Source organism: Podarcis gaigeae (assembly GCF_964106915.1).
Source record: "Podarcis gaigeae genome assembly, chromosome: 2".
Lineage (NCBI taxonomy): Eukaryota > Metazoa > Chordata > Lepidosauria > Squamata > Lacertidae > Podarcis > Podarcis gaigeae.
In genome coordinates, this window is record NC_139679.1 from 29,346,438 (window position 1) to 29,362,709 (window position 16,272).

The following is a 16,272-nucleotide window of genomic DNA, read 5'->3' on the forward strand; positions in this document are numbered from 1 at the left end:
AAATATTGGGGAGGGGGCAGGTAAGTCCTGCCCCACATAATCACATGACACGGCACACACACACACCGTTTGAATGGCAATGCCCATCAACTTGGGAAGGGGCGGCCCCCTCAAATATTTTAGGGGGGGCAAAGGCCCCTCTGCCCCTGGGAGTTGGCTCCTGTGGATAGAACATAGAGTTGGACCTTTGAAGCGGGGTGGGGGGGTTGTAGAATAATTTCAACTAAATTTCACAGGGAGCTTCAGCTAGTATACCGTATTTTTTGCTCTATAAGACTCACTTTTTCCCTCCTAAAATGTAAGGGGAAATGTGTGTGCGTCTTATGGAGCGAATGCAGGCTGCGCAGCTATCACAGAAGCCAGAACAGCAAGAGGGATTGCTGCTTTCACTGCTCAGCGATCCCTCTTGCTGTTCTGGCTTCTGAGATTCAGAATTTTTTTTCTGGTTTTCCTCCTCCAAAAAGTACGTGCATCTTGTGGACTGGTGCGTCTTATAGAGCGAAAAATACAGTAATTAAAAAAGATTCTTGTCCTCTAAATTGGAGGGGGGGGGGGTTGCCTTTATGAACCACTGCTGATTACCACCAATGGAGGAGGCCATATGGTGGGGGGGGGGGGATGTGCTGTCCAGCTGATAAAAACTTTTATCTTGGAGAGGCTCTGGGAATAGAATCCATCTCATCCTGATGACAATCTTCTAGGTTGGCAGGTGAATTCCTTGCAGACCTGATGGTCCACAAACTTTGAGTTCCTTTTTCTCTTCTTCCTTCCCTCCTAAGTATCCAACACAGCTTGCTTCCTGGAGTCATCTGGATGACTTCTGTCTGTGATGCCCCTTGGGCGCCTTTCTTTGCTCTTGTTCTCTGCTTTCACAGCACAGAATAATCTGAATGATTTGAACTAATCTGATAGGAATGTTTCGGGTACAGCAAGTCCTGGGCTCTGCACAAAGGATTCAATTAAGGGATTAGTGTGCCACTTCCAGCCCTCCAGACCGAAGATTCGGTGAACAAGTTGACAAGCAGCAACGCTGAAGGCCAAGGGTGTGGATATTGGGGGTGAAAGGCTGGTGCCTAGGAAAGAGCATACATACTTGGTTACATTCTGCTTTGCTTGGAAACAGTGCCTAGTGGGGAAACAGAGCCTGTAGATGGAATGAGCATAGAAGGTTCTTCAGTACTATGCTGTTGATCAGAGATTAGACATTTTGATGTTAGATCTTGCAGTTCATGATGGGAGCCGATTCAGATGACTATGTTGGCCATATGATAGTTAAAATTAAAAATAGCCTGCTCATCTGAAGCTGTCGTTAGATGGTTTCTCATCTCTTAAAATCAGCTAGTAAGATGTGCAAAACAGTGTTGCAGCATGGAGAGTTCCTTAACAAGGTGCCAGCCATGTTTTTTCAGATACCCCATTCCATTCCCCATGGTTTTCCATTGTTTTCCCCAACTCATTCCATGGGCAGTGATCATTTGCAGTCTTCACTGTGTTGTGTGTATATATTTTGGGGGAGGGTCACTTCCTTAGCCCCCCCCCCCAGTCTTTGAGGTTCTCCCAGGCATGCTGATACAACCCCTCTTGTGTGTGGATGGTGCTGTTTGGGTTGTATAAGGATCAGCAAACAGACCATCAAGTTTACTAATAGTGTGGCAGAAACCTTTCATCCAATGAAATTGCCACCATTTCAGCGAGTTGTAAATTAGCCATCTGAACCCACCCATAATGTGGGCCCCCCTCAAAAAGCATCAGTAATGGCATTTCTTTTTTCCAGGTCCTGTGGTGGGACATTCGTAAACTAGCTGAACCAACTGAAACACTAGTGATGGACATCAGTAGGAAAGGGATCTTGGAAAATGCTTTAGGAGCCATTGCCCTGGAATTTGAGCCAACCATGGTGAGTCTGCTCTGAATTCTCTCCTGTGTATCTGAGTTCTAGAGAAGGCTTTCGTCTTCTTTTCCCACCTTTTAGTTTTTGGGTGCCACTAAAACCCTATCTTCAGTTCCTAAGTGATACTATGTGGGGAGGGGACTAAAGGAGAGAAAACACATGAGAATTTTTTTTAAAAAAAGTATCCGGGAAAAAGCTTAAGAGTGAAATGGCAATAGAGACGTGCCTAGAGAAACACATTTTAAAACCAGGACATTCTGAGTGCACCAGGAGCACAGGAGAGGGCATCATTTATATATATATTTTAGAGTACACAGTCTGCACACCGGCATTTTCTTTTGCAGAAATTTGACTAGGCATTGGAGAGGTAAAAAGGTAAAGGACCCCTGACAGTTAAGTCCAGTTGCAGATGACTCTGGGGTTGCAGCACTCATCTTGCTTTACAGACCGAGGGAGCCGGTGTTTGTCCGCAGTTTTTCCGGGTCATGTGGCCAGCATGACTAAGCTGCTTCGGGTGCGGAACACCGAAACCAGAGCAGTGCACGGAAACACCGTTTACCTTCCCACCAGAGTGATACCTATTTATCTACTTGCACTTTTTGGCGTGCTTTTAAATTGCTAGGTTGGCAGGAGCTGGGACTGAGCAACGGGCTCATCCGGTCATGGGGATTCGAACTGCCGACCTTCTGATCGACAAGCCCAAGAGGCTCAGTGGTTTAGACCACAGCGCCACCCACATCCCTTATTGGAGAGGTACAAGGGAACAAACTGGACTTTTGAGGATATAACATGTAAACTGCAAGAGAGCTGAGTAAGGGGAGCAGCGATGGAAGGCGAGCTAGATGGACCGGCCAGTGGTCTGACTTGGTGTATGGCATCTATGTTCCTAAAACACCCGACTTCCTTCTTTTCAGTCTTGGTATAAAGTCTGAGGTATCCATTGTTATTTCTGGATAAGCTAGCAAGTGGGTAAGAACAACCAGCATTTTCTGAGGAACTGTGCAACTTTTAAAATATGGCTCACCTCCATGTTGGGGGTGGGGGGTGAGGAACACATTGACTAACATTGTTGTTAAATCTTCTCGCTCTGAAATGGCCGCTTCTGAGATTGGGGGTGTGGGAATCGGCTGCTGCTTGCGAAGGGAACTAATCTCTGCAGCCAGCAGGAGCTGAATCTCAATAAGCATCTTTATCTCTTTGTTAGGTGGCCAAGCAAGCCCCTAATCACTGAGGCTGCAGGTTTTCTGAGAACCAGCGGGGAAGCTAAATTGTGCATCACACATCCCAAAAAGCCTACAAGCCTAACTTTGAAAGTTGTGCGGGGGGCGGGGAGAGAGACACACACAAGTCCACATAGTCTAAAGAACATAATATTTAATGTTGTCATTGCGAAGGTATTCTTCTCCCCCGCCAGCTAGTGAATCGTACTCTACACTCTGAAGGTGGAGGGACTGCCTTTTTCTGTGGTTTTCTGTGGTGTGTGGTCTTATCTTTTAATTTGTCAGAAGCAGTGCAGAGTGGCTGGGGCAACCCAGTCAGACGTATAGATAATAATTTGTTGTTGTTGTTGTTGTCAAGTTATGAGGCCAAGACATGGGACATCCTCAGGCCAGGTGTGGTGATAACACCCCTTTAAGACTGGTTTATACGAATGGGTTAAAGGTAAAGGGACCCCTGACCATTAGGTCCAGTCGTGGCCAACTCTAGGGTTGCGGCACTCACCTCACTTTATTGGCTGAGGGAGCCAGTGTACAGCTTCCGGGTCATGTGGCCAGCATGACTAAGCCGCTTCTGGCGAACCAGAGCAACGCACGGAAATGCCGTTTACCTTCCCGCCGGAGCGATACCTATTTATCTACTTGCATTTTGACGTGCTTTGAAACTGCTAGGTTGGCAGGAGCAGGGACCGAACAATGGGAGCTCTCCCCGTTGCGGGGATTCGAACCGCTGACCTTCTGATCGGCAAGTCCTAGGCTCTGTGGTTTAACCCACAGCGCCACCCGCATCCCTAGGAATGGGTTAGAACCTCAGAAAGAATGTGCTTACATATAGCTGTCTCCCATTAAGGCTTCAAGGCCAGGGTCACAAGGTAATTGGGTGGAAGAGGTCCCATGGTCTAAGTTCCCATAAAACCTGGGTTTTTGAGAGCTCTCAGCAGCCAGCTAAGCTGAGGTCAGCGTCTGTTTGGGCTTTTGACAGCAGGTTCTTCCGTTGCTCAGCCCAACGGCTACCCCAAACTCACCGTCAGATCACATGTCTGAACCACAAAAATCATACATCCACTGTTTCATTTAGAATATTTTTTTGTTGTTGTTTTCCTCCTCTAAAAACTATGTGTGTTTTATGGTCGGGTGCGTGTTATAGAGCGAAAAATACGGTATCTACAAATTCCACTTGTCCATCCTTTGGCGGCCAACCTCTCTCTGTCTCTCCTTCCAGTGAATATTGTACGTGCTGAGTTCCATCTTTGGGCTTCGTTGCTCTTGTCTCCTCAAACTTTGCAGCAATATTTATAAAAAAATAACCAATCCACCATCACTTGCCTTTCTACTCCACGTGAGTCCTTTCGTGAGCTCTGCTCTTTGGTCCAGGAAAAGAGAACCCACCAGGCTGATGCGTAACAAACGCGTTCCATTGTGTTTCCATAGCCAACCAAGTTCATGGTGGGAACAGAGCAAGGGATTGTGATTTCCTGTAACCGCAAAGCCAAGACTGCTGCTGAGAAGATTGTCTGCACGTTCAGTGGGCACCACGGCCCAATCTATGCCCTGTCGAGGAATCCTTTCTACCCCAAGAACTTTTTGACCGTTGGGGATTGGACTGCACGCATTTGGTCAGAAGAGAGCAGAGAATCATCCATCATGTGGACTAAGTAGGTAACACATTGTGTTGCCCATATCGTGTTGTTTTCAAAATTGCATACATGTCAGCTGGCCATAACAGTGGGTGCCTTGGTGCTGTCAGGGGTTACAATGTGGCCGCAACTTTTTCACCTTGAGGGTGCTCCAAGGTCAATTTCTGGCATGCCTACCAACAAAGTCTTAGCTCAGTTGGTTGGAGCGTGGTGCTGATAATGCCAAGGTTGCAGGTTCGATCCCCGTATAGGACAGCTGCATATTCCTTTTCATTGCAGGGGGTTGGACTAGATCAGTGTTTTGCAGACTTGGGGCTCCAGCTGTTTTGGACTACAACTCCCATCATCCTTAGCTAGCAGGACCAGTGGTCAGGGATGATGGGAACTGTAGTCCCCCCAAAAAGCTGGAGACCCCTAGTTTGGGAAGCACTGGACTGGATTGTCATCATTTTATTATTTGTACCTTGCCCATCTGATTGGGTTGCCCCAGCCACATAATAAAACATTACACATTAAAAAGCTTCCCTAAACAGGGCTGCCTGAAGATGTCTTTTAAAGGTTGTATAGTTGCTCATCTCCTTGACTTCTGACGGGAGAGTGCTCCACAGGGTAAGTGCCACTACCAAAAAGGCCCTCTCTAGATGATCCTCTGGGTTCCTTCCATCTCTACAGTTCTATGATTCTATGAAGTCCATGTCAACGTAGCAATCTAAACAACCCTTTGTGTTTGCCTTCATCCTTTCCACCTTGGATAGCTGTTACACCTTATGCTTGTTTTGTGGTTTGGGGAGGCAGCATGCTTTAAGCAATTAATTGGTTGAAAGCACACTGAAACAGAATGTCACGTCAGTGCTCCTCTGTGTGCAACTTACAGCACGATTCTCGCCAATGGAGAAAAGCAGTAAACTAGGAGATCCCTTCTGCTCTTAAACCAGCTGCCTCTCCCAAGTGTCTCAGAGCATAGCCAAGGCAATTGTGAAGGGTCAATGCAGCATGTTGGATTTCTTGAACTCGGAAGGGTTGTAGGAAGGGTGCTAAGGAATCTTGTGGAAATATGGAACCTTGAGGTTTATACAAATTCCAGCCCTCAAGTGGACTGTGAAAGTGGTATTGACTAACCGTGTACATTCCAGTGCCCAAGATATTTACATCACAAACACAGGGAATTAATAGCAGACCCTCCATTTTCCAGGGACAGTCTCCGATTTATAGAAGCTGTCCCAGTTTCTGATTTGATCCTGGAATAGCCCGCTTTTCCTTAGGATGGCACTAGTTTCATTGGATAAATGTCGGAGGGTATGGAGTTATGCGACCCCCGGGCCAAGGAGATAAGTCACTATACAACCTTTAGAAGACATCTGAAGGTAGCCCTGTATAGGGAAGTTTTTAAATGTTTTAAGTTTTGTCATGTTTTTATATATGTTGGAAGACACCCAGAGTGGCTGAAGCCCAGTCAGATGGACAGGGTATTATTATTTTTATTATTATTTGGATGTCCCTATTTTCATCAGACAAATATTGGAGGGTATGAAATAGGTTCCTGTTTCCTCTGTGGTACAGTAGATACACTTTTCCCTCCTTTGAAATACACCGTTTCATGCAAAGCTTCACTGTTAATAAGCAGCAGTACTAGGAAGCCTTTTAAATGGATCCTTTGAAACACAAGAAATGCTGCGTTCTTTGGCAGATACCATATGGCATACCTCACAGATGGCTGCTGGAGCACCACTCGGCCAGCTGTCTTCTTCACCACCAAGATGGATGGCACCCTTGATGTCTGGGACTTCCTCTTCAAACAGAATGACCCTACACTCAACTTGAAGGTGATTCCAGAGGGAACAAACATATCCACGTTTCAGATTCTTCTGTTGCAGTCTTCCTGTTCTGAGACTTCCACTCTCTAGAGGCAGAATGTTAACTTGGAAGATCTCTAGCTTGGTGCCCATTTGAAATTAAGTAGTGGTTTTTGTCACTTCTGCCGGACTTTGCAGTAGCTCTGGGTGACTCTGGTGCTGCAACGGTAGCCAAATAGTTAAGTCTGGGCTCTGGCAGGTAGCCACTTTTTTGGAAGGGGAAAGTTTGTACATCTGTGAGCCTTGTCCTGTTTGAAAATGGCTGCATTTTTGCCGCAGTTACATTTGTTGGAAAGCCTCTGCATGAAACAGTTTTCAAACATGCATAATTTCTGCAGGCTAAATGCCGATTTGCACACGTATGGTTCCCCTTCCCCACTTTTGTTATATGGAGAAAACCTTCTGTGCAAAGAAAATGTGGGGAGCATCCCACAAAAGGTGGCAAAATGGGGCAACAGAATGGCATTTGAATAAAACCCTGAAAAATCTGTTCTGCTGTTGATCCTTTTAATCTGAGCTAAGCACTCAGTCCTTGAAAATGTACTGGCATTGAACTCCTGAATGGGTCTTTCTTCAACAGGTCTGTGATGACCCTCTCTTCAGCCTGCGTTTACAGGACAACGGGCGTTTTATTGGCTGTGGCTCCAAACTGGGTACAGTGACACTGCTGGAATTTTCCTCTGGCCTGTGTACCTTGCAACGGAATGAGAAGAACCTGGCTTCCGCAGTGAGTGTCTCTTGCTTCCTAGGGGGCAGATTGGGGGGCAAGGCAAACATACCTCCTTGCAGGAATGTGTGCACGTGTTTTGTTCCTCTAGTTCAGGGGTAGGAGACCTCCAGCCCAGGTGCTGCGAATGTGGGCTGTGGACCTCTCCTTCTAGCCCTCAGACTTCTGCCAAGGCCATGGTCCTGTTACACACCCTCCTCAAGTGTTTTGGCTTGCTCAGCCTGGATAGCTCAGTTGGTTAGAACATGGTACTGATAACTCCAAGGTTGCAGGTTCGATTCCAATATGAGACAGCTGCATATTCCTACATTGTACTAGAAGATCCTCAGGGTCCCTTCGAACTCTATGATTCTATGACTCGAATGTGTCCTTGAATTGTGTGAATGCCTCTTGATAGCCTGATTAATATGGGTTAATACCTTAGTTTATTGTAAACGTTTTTTAAAAAATAAACTTGTAGAAAACTGATGGGATCTGCCATATAACTTTAAAATGAGACAGGTCTGCATCTCTCTAATAGGAAGGTTAATGAACTATCACAGGACCCCATCACAGGGCCCAGAAACCCCATATAATGGTACCTCGGGTAACAGACGTTTCAGGTTACAGACTCCGCTAACCCAGAAATAGTACCTCAGGTTAAGAACTTTGCCTCAGGACGAGAACAGAAATTGCGTGGCAGTGGGAGGCCCCATTAGCTAAAGTGGTACCTCAGTTTAAGAACAGTTTCAGGTTAAGAACAGACCTCCAGAACGAATTAAGTTCTTAACCCGAGGTACCACTGTAGTCCAAAGTTAGTGGCATGACTGATTTAGCCTCCGTGAAGTAGGCCACTTCAGTTCCGCCTACGGGGCTCCCTTGAGTCCTTTTCAGCCTGTAATCCTTCTGTTCACTTCAGATGTTTGAGCGGGAGACGAAACGAGAGAAGATTCTGGAGGCCCGTCACCGCGAAATGCGCCTTAAGGAGAGGACCAAGACAGAGAGCAAGGAGGACAGGGGCAAAGAGGATGTGGAAGAGGAGAAGCCGGAGGAGATCCTGGCACGGGTGCAGAAGGAGTTCTTTGACATCATCGAGGGAGAGCTCAAGCGCAGGGAGCGAGCGAAAACCAAGCTCAAAACTGGCGAAGACCAGGTAACAGGGCCGCTGAAAAGGATGCAAGCACAGCACAAAGTCCAGGGAGGTTGATGAGTCTTAAAATAGCTGCCAGGTATCATTTACGGAAATGTATGTAACCCTGGGATTGTCTGGCGATGAACGGCAGGATAGGAATTATATGCAGGAGGGGACAGATAAATAAATAAAGTAGAAGAAATAGCCTCCAAGAATGTGACATCATGGTACAGGGGCACTTAATGCATAGCAAGAGAAGGAATGTTCCAGGAAGATGTTTCAGATGGCCACATATCTTATAACGTCCTTCCATATTTCAGGAGCGGACATTTGACGAAGAAGATGATGAACCAATCCTTCCTAAGGTCAGTATTTCTGATCCCACTCCCAAATGTCATTTGATGCATGGGTAGGCAAACTAAGGCCCATGGGCTGGATCCGGCCCAATCGCTTTCTAAAACCAGCCCACGGATGGTCCAGGAATCAGTGTAGAATGAATTACATGTATTCCAGGAATGACATGAGTAGAATGTGTGCTTTTATTTAAAATGCATCTCTGAGTTATTTGTCGGGCATAGGAATTCGTTCACCAGGGAAAACATTTAAGTTGAAAACCCTTTCCCCTGAATTTCTCATTTTCTATGTGCAGTGGGTTGGCTTTTTGGTTTTGGTTTTTACTGTGGGATTAAAAAAAAAATGCAATTCCTCACCTGTCTGAAGTGGTTTCCAATTCATTATGGTAACTTTTAATCCAGAAGAGATAAGGATATACCTCTCCCAGAGACTGATTTTGAGGGGAGATCACTTGTTAGTGCAAACTTGCAAATACATATTCCTGGTTTTTGTTTTTTGCAGGAAGAGGAGGAGGAAGAAGAAGAAGAAGAAGAAGAAGAAGAAGAAGAAGAAGAAGAAGAAGAAGAGTGAATGGGGAACCCTGAAATTCCTGCATGGAATTTATATGCCTTCCTGTTTGCTCTTCCTGTCATTTTTTTTACACAACAGACTCTATCAATAAATGTAGCAACAATTTTTTGCACTTTTCTCCCCCTGCTCTATCCTAACTGAAACGAGTGTCCAGCTGAGTCCTGAGTGCCTTTGCCATGGAAACTTGCAATAACTCTCAGTGCCAGAGGGACAGAAATAAAATTTGAGATCGCCATGATGAATTGATAGCAATACAGGGCTGAAAATAAGAAAAGGAACTTCCGCATAGAGGACGCTTTAATATTCTGCACAGGAGAGAGAAATCCATAAGTGCCAACAAGGGGAAATTAGTCCTTTTGCAGCGTCTCTGCCAAGCGGGAGGGAGCAAGTTGCTTCTGCTGCTGCCATCTGAAGGTGTGGTTCAGTACTGTGACAGTTTATAATGTTGAGTGGCATTAATAAAGCACTCTAGGCAAGGCAGCCAAGCGACATAGGAGATAACAGAGTGATTTCAGATGGGGGCTTCATTTGCAAAAAGGTCATCAAGATATTATAAGCAGGTCATTATTAGCCATATGGGGTTCCCTGCCCCAATTTCTCCCAGAAACACATCTAGATTAAATAGGGGGGAAATAAAGACGGATATATATGTGGAGCCCCGATCCCATAATAAATACCTGTGTGGAAGCATTCAGAGACATCTAATAAGGGCTCATCCACACTTCTGCTTGTTCTGTACTTAGAAAGTATGGGTCTGAGTGGCTGTCTGCTTTTCCAAGTGGTTTTATCTTTCCTGCTGCTTTCTCCAGGAAGCACTCCAGGAAAACCCACTCTTCGGCAATAAATCAGTCTGGGGGAAAACCCAATAGTGGGGTAGGAGAGCTGAAGAAAATTTCATACCTGGCAACCTTTGCGCCCCTTTGGTTTCAGATAGTACATGGGTAGAAGGAGTTTGGACTTGATATCCCACTTTATCACTACCCTAAGGAGTCTCAAAGCGGCTAACATTCTCCTTTCCCTTCCTCCCCCACACCAAACACTGTGTGAGGTGAGTGAGGCTGAGAGACTTCAGAGAAGTGTGACTAGCCCAAGGTCACCCAGCAGCTACATGTGGAGGAGCAGGGAATCGAACCCGGTTCACCAGATTATGAATCTGCCGCTCTTAACCACTACACCACACTGGCTCTCCATATCCAAGAGGGTAGACGACTCTTAAAAGCCTGGGACACACATTTTCACTGTGGCCCAATAAATGTAGTTGGACTCCAACTCCGATCATCCCCAGTGGTCAGGGATGATGGGAGCTGTAGTCCAACAATACTTAGAGGGCCACAGGTCCCGTCCCCGCTGCGCTGTGTATTTTTCCTTTGGAGTGACTAGTTCTGAAGGTCAAATTGTGAATAATAATACTTTATCTAGAAATATTGAACCCTTTGAGCCTTCGCACCTAAATATATTTCCACAAAGGGTGGGTTTTCTTTCCAATGTCACCCACTCACTTTTCCGAGAGTGAGGTGTAAGATTTCCTCTTCATCAGGCCAGCACAGTTACAAAGTAGTATCCATCTCCTCCTCTCAAAGCCCTCCTTAATGAGATGTCAGATCCTGGAATTGGCCATCGCTGCCCTATAATCACTTTGTGTATGTCAGAGTTGCCTCTAGGTCCCAGCTCACAGAGGACCAACACTAGTCAGTAATAACGTATAAAAGTCTTTATTGAAGATTAGTTTCCATTTCCAAACCGCAGCGTGCAACGCTACGTCTTAGAACCTAGACCGGCGAAGCTCCATCTGAGTCTCCGCCTCCTAGACACCAGTTTAAGACTCTAGCCTTACTCCACCTCTTCCGTTGTTCTTTCCTCCTCTGGGTCCTTCTGCCCCCTGGGGTTTCCTCCTTTCTGGACTCTTCTGACGCTGACCCCCCTGAGTCTTGCCCCTCCTTCCGGCGGGCTTTAGGACCTGGCTCCCTATCCGGGCTACCTGCTGTGCCGCTCGCCTGTACATTTGAACTTGGCGCGCGCGCTCAGCCGGTAACTTTCCTCTTGACCGTTTCCCCGCTCTCCGATGGAGGCGTGGTCAATCCTGACTCATCTCCTCTCGCTGGTGGTGAGAACACTGGTCCCGATGCCTGGGACTCCTCCCCCCCACTGCGCTCTGGTGGGGAAGCTGGTCCTGATTTCCAACTGCTGCTCTGGGAGTCCCCGCTGGCCCCTTCCTTCTGGGGTTTCCCCCTTGGCACCCCCCTTGCCCTGGCCATCGGCGCTCCTTTCTGTGAATCTTCCGATTCGCTGGAGAGGCTCATGGAATCCCTCTGACCACTGTCACCGCCTACGCTCCCCTCGGATTCCTCCCCCTCGCTCTCCATTTCCTCCCTCTCCTGTGCCTCTGCTCCTGAGCCCCTGACAGTGTAATACAATGGAAAAATGGTATCTGTCAGAGCCACCCGAGGTCCCAGCTCACAAGAGACCATAGTCCAGTCCAAGTTATATACAAAAGGTTTTATTGAAGAACATTGTTGTCGTTACATCCAAGCTCCGTGGCTCAGCATCTGTTACCCTTAGATGTTAGAAGTCCCCTCTGAGTCAGTCCCGCCCCTGCACCAGCTTAAGAGGCTTGTACTGCTCCACCTTTTCCTCTCCTTCCTTTTCCGCAGGGTCTTCCTGCCCCCCTGTGCTCCCTCCCTCCGGGACTCCCCCGAGGCTGAGTCTTCTGACGCCTGCTCCCCCCTCCTTCGTGCTTTGGGACCAGGCTCCTCCTCAGGGCTCTCCTCATTTCCGCGCGCCTCCACATTTGAACTTGGCGCGCGTACGTTGCTTCTGACCTTCCTTTCGACCGTTACGCTACTCTCGGTACTACACTCCTCCCCTTCCGGCAGGACGTTCTGCTCCGAATTCCTTCCCCTCTCTGCTTCCTGTTCTGCTCTTTCTGACACACTGGCAACTCCACCCCCTTCACTCCGTTCCGACGGAGAGGCCGGTCCCGATCTCCAACCCCCACTGGGGATTCCCTCTTCGTTCCCCTGCTTCTGACTGCTTCCCTCTCTACTGCCCCTTGGCCTGACCAGGGGGGCTCCCTTTTGGGAATCCTCGGATTCACTTGACGGACTCACTGACAACCTCGGGTCGTCGTCGTCCTCTTCCTCGTCGCCCTGGGACCCCTCCCCCTCGCTCTCTGTCCCTGAAACCCTGACAGTATCTGATCTTTTTTTTCCAAATTTTTTAATTGATTTCCCCCCAAAAAATTAAACAAACATAAATCTCAACCGTATTTAAACCAAACTTAGTAACATTCTTAAGTGACTTCCTCATATCCCCCTGGTTGAATTTCAGTGGATATCATTCTAATGGTTTTCCAAAACCAATATTCTAATAAAATTAATCACTTAACATCTTTCTTTCTTTCACATTCCGCATTAAACATATTAATTCATCACATTACCTATTTCAATCCTAAGCCTATCTGTTTTTTTGCAAGCATCTCCAATTAATTTAACTTAACATATTTAACTAAATAGTCTTTAAATTTTGCCCATTCTTCCTGATACTACTACTCCTTCTGGTCGCGGACTCTTCTGGTCAGATCGGCCAGCTCTGAAAAATCCATCATTTTCATCTGCCAGTCTTCCCCTGTTGGTACTTCTAATAAAATTTGAGCAGCAGTTGTGGCATACAAAAATAATTTAACATCTTTCTTGGGCAATTCCCAACCTGTTATTCCAGGTATCTGATCTTAAAGCTGTTGCCTTCCTGCTCCTTTTAATGTCTGAGCCAAAGGAATCTTTGCATTTGCTGCCTCCAACGCGACAAGAGAAAACTCCCACTGTCGCTTCTCAAATCCACGGTGCTTCAAATGGCAAAGGACACAGAGAGAGACACAGACACAAAGACAGTTGAGCTACAATAACCAGAAGCATTGGCGCCAGGGACCACGCAACAGAGAGCGAAGGCCAGTTATCGCAGCAAAGTCAACATATCCAGGCCTTACTACTGTAGGGCAGCAGCTCCACCAATCCCTGTGGGTTAAATTATTAATAGGATGCTCATCTTGCAGCTTGTGCAAAACACTTTCTCCTCGAGGTAGTAGCAGAGGGTGAGAGTAATGGAGAAGAGCGGCCTCCAATGGAGTCTTGTTACAGTCTTTATTATTATTTTTTCCTTCCTGATGTGCACACAGCATCTGGCCTATGCACAAAATGCACTTGAAAATGCACAGTCCCTGCTGTTAGCTACTTAGCGAGTTACTACTTAAAGGTTGAGCTCTCCCTTTGGTAAACTTGTTTGAAAGCATGCACAATTTCGCATGCCAAGAGCAGTTCCAAACATATTGAAATCCTAAATTTCTAGCTCTCAGGGTTTTTCTTTTGCACCCTGTGCAATCCCACCACACTTCGTATCATTGCTGCTGCATAAACTGGATGCCTTTCCCATGGAGCATTGTGTCTGTCTCATGAAGGTCCCCATGATATATAAAGGTAAAGGGACCCCTGACCATTAGGTCCAGCCGTGGCCGACTCTGGGGTTGCGGCGCTCATCTTGCTTTATTGGCCAAGGGAGCTGGCGTACAGCTTCCGGGTCATGTGGCCAGCATGACTAAGCCGCTTCTGGCAAACCAGAGCAGCGCACAGAGACGCCGTTTACCTTCCCGCCGGAGCGGTACCTATTTATCTACTTGCACTTTGATGTGCTTTCGAACTGCTAGATTGGCAGGAGCAGGGACTGAGCAACAGGAGCTCACCCCGTCGCGGAAGTTCGAACCACCGACCTTGTGATTGGCGAGTCCTAGGCTCTGTGGTTGAACGCACAGCGCCACCCACGTCCCTCATGATATATAGGGGCTTTATATATATGAGGGTTTAAAAAACAGCACACTCCTTGCAGCTAATAAATAGACAGCTGGGGGGGAGGGAAAAAGAGAACGGGGAAGCAAACAAACCCAGGCACTATTTCTTCATAAATGATCTGCTTTTGCTGTGACTCACGGCAATATGGTCCTTAGTTTAGCTCAGGGGTCAGCAAACTTTTTCAGCAGGGGGGCAGGTCCACTGTCCCTCAGACCTTGTGGGGGGCCAGACTATATTTTTTTGGTGGGGAATGAATGAATTCCTATGCCCCACAAATAACCCAGAGATGCATTTTAAATAAAAGGACACATTCTACTTATGTAAAAACATGCTGATTCCCGGACTGTCCGTGGGCCGGATTTAGAAGGTGATTGGGCTGGATCTGGCCCCCCGGGCCTTAGTTTGCCTACCCATGGTTTAGCTCTTCAGCGGTAGCTGGAGGAGAGGGAGAGGCCAAGTGTAGCATTCGTGACATTGTCCTTGAATAGTATTATGAGTTTGTGGTGTTCAGCTGAGTGCCAGACCTCCCTAATCCCTGCATCCAGCACATGTTAAAATCTAATCAAGGCTTCTTGGAATAGCCAGGTGAGCCACCAAGTGACGTGTAAAGAGAGCAAAGGAAGGGGCTCTGTGGGAAAAACCTCAAAGAGAACAGGTAAGTTACAAGAGGTGCTACGGATAACCCCGCAATTGCTTATTCCTTCTTTGTCCCATGCAAAGTGGTACAGATCAATGGATATTGTGGCTACTTTGAACACTATAATTGTCCCGCTAATATCTTCTTTTTGAAGCCTGGTGCTGGTGCTGCACCCTCCTCAACAAAAATCCCTTCCACCTCGGCCCCAGATCATGCAGTGGGGGAAATGGCCTGAGAGTGTTTGGTGCCAGGGGTGCCAATTTGAATAAAATATTGAGGGGCCCCAGGTAAACCCAGCCCTGCATTAATGATCACAAGATGCGCCCCCCCCCCGTTTGAATGGCAATGCCCATCAATTTTGAGGGAGAAACCCCCCTCAAATATTTTATTAGGGGGATGCGAAGAGACCACGGCCCCTAGGAGTTGGCTCCTATGTTTGGTGATGAATAAAAAGGCACTCTGCACATGTTCTGGGGCGAAGCTGTTTGATGGGTTACTTCGGGACATCCTCCAGGGCGAATGCCAGAATCTCTGGAAACGGGCTGAGTTCTCTGGCTGCAGCCATCTCAGGTCCTTCTCTATCTGGCCATCTGCCATGGATGCTTCTCAGCAGAGATTCCTGCATTGCAGGGGGGGGGGTGGACTAGATGAAATTGGGGGGGAGGGTCCGTTCCAACTCTACGATCCCATGATTCTATCCTTCCGTGGCACCCGCCCCCCACTCCCTCTTCGGTACTAAGCGCCAGAGGGCGACGCGGAGCAGGACAAAACCGCGCAGCCCAGCCAATCGCGCGCCTCTGTGTCACCAGGAGGAAGCCTCCCGCGCGCCCGGTTGTTGTGTACACTTTGGAAAGATCTCCAGGGGACCCGAAACACCAGGAGGCAGCGAGAGGAAGGAAGAAAGAGAGAGAGGCGCGAGACGGCGGGGGCAGAGAAAAGGCTGAGCCTCTGCAGATCCCAGAAGGCGAGGCGCAGGCGGAGCTGCAGCTTGCGGCAGCTCTCCAAAAAGGGAAGGCGCGCGCGTAATTTGGCAAGGTGCGGGGCGCCCGTTGAATGGCGACGCCTCCCAAGTCTTGCCTCGGATTGAGAAGCGCCCGCTTGGCTTTTTCCGGTCGGAATGAACTGAGCTTGAAACGGACCAGAAGGGAGAAAGAGGTGAAATCGACAAGTCAAAAGGGAGGGACCCGCACGTGGCTGACGCCTGTTTGTTAGTTCCCACCCAGCAGCCCCCGGCTTTCCACCCACCCTCCTCGCCTTCTGGGTGCGCACCTGTCATGATCATGAAGGAGACGGGCGACTCCAAGGACCAGCAGCTCACGGTGAGTGAAAGGGGCTCCTTGTTTCTAAGTCCTCTCCAGGGGTGAAAAGGAAGGGAAGCGGGCGGTCAAGTCCGTCAGCTGGACGAGAGAGAAAGTTGGCAAGCGCTTTTTGAAATGG

At 47.8% G+C, this 16,272-nt stretch overlaps 1 protein-coding gene across 6 annotated transcripts in view; it reads left to right on the forward strand.

The window, feature by feature from the left end:
• LOC310839139 (dynein axonemal intermediate chain 2-like) overlaps positions 1-16,272 on the forward strand; it is a 77,982-nt gene that overhangs the window by 14,639 nt on the left and 47,071 nt on the right. Inside the window, exons 8-14 of one of the 6 annotated variants that reach the window (XM_083727552.1) lie at positions 1,775-1,897; positions 4,540-4,763; positions 6,433-6,568; positions 7,179-7,325; positions 8,224-8,457; positions 8,757-8,805; positions 9,317-9,472. In XM_083727552.1, coding sequence (XP_083583678.1) covers positions 1,775-1,897; positions 4,540-4,763; positions 6,433-6,568; positions 7,179-7,325; positions 8,224-8,457; positions 8,757-8,805; positions 9,317-9,360 — 957 coding nt within the window. In that variant the 3' untranslated portion in view covers positions 9,361-9,472. Of the gene's footprint in view, positions 1-1,774; positions 1,898-4,539; positions 4,764-6,432; positions 6,569-7,178; positions 7,326-8,223; positions 8,458-8,756; positions 8,806-9,297; positions 9,473-14,779; positions 14,822-16,272 lie in introns of those variants that run through there. The other 5 variants (XM_083727551.1, XM_083727550.1, XM_083727548.1 and 2 more) reach the window with 5 other exon arrangements.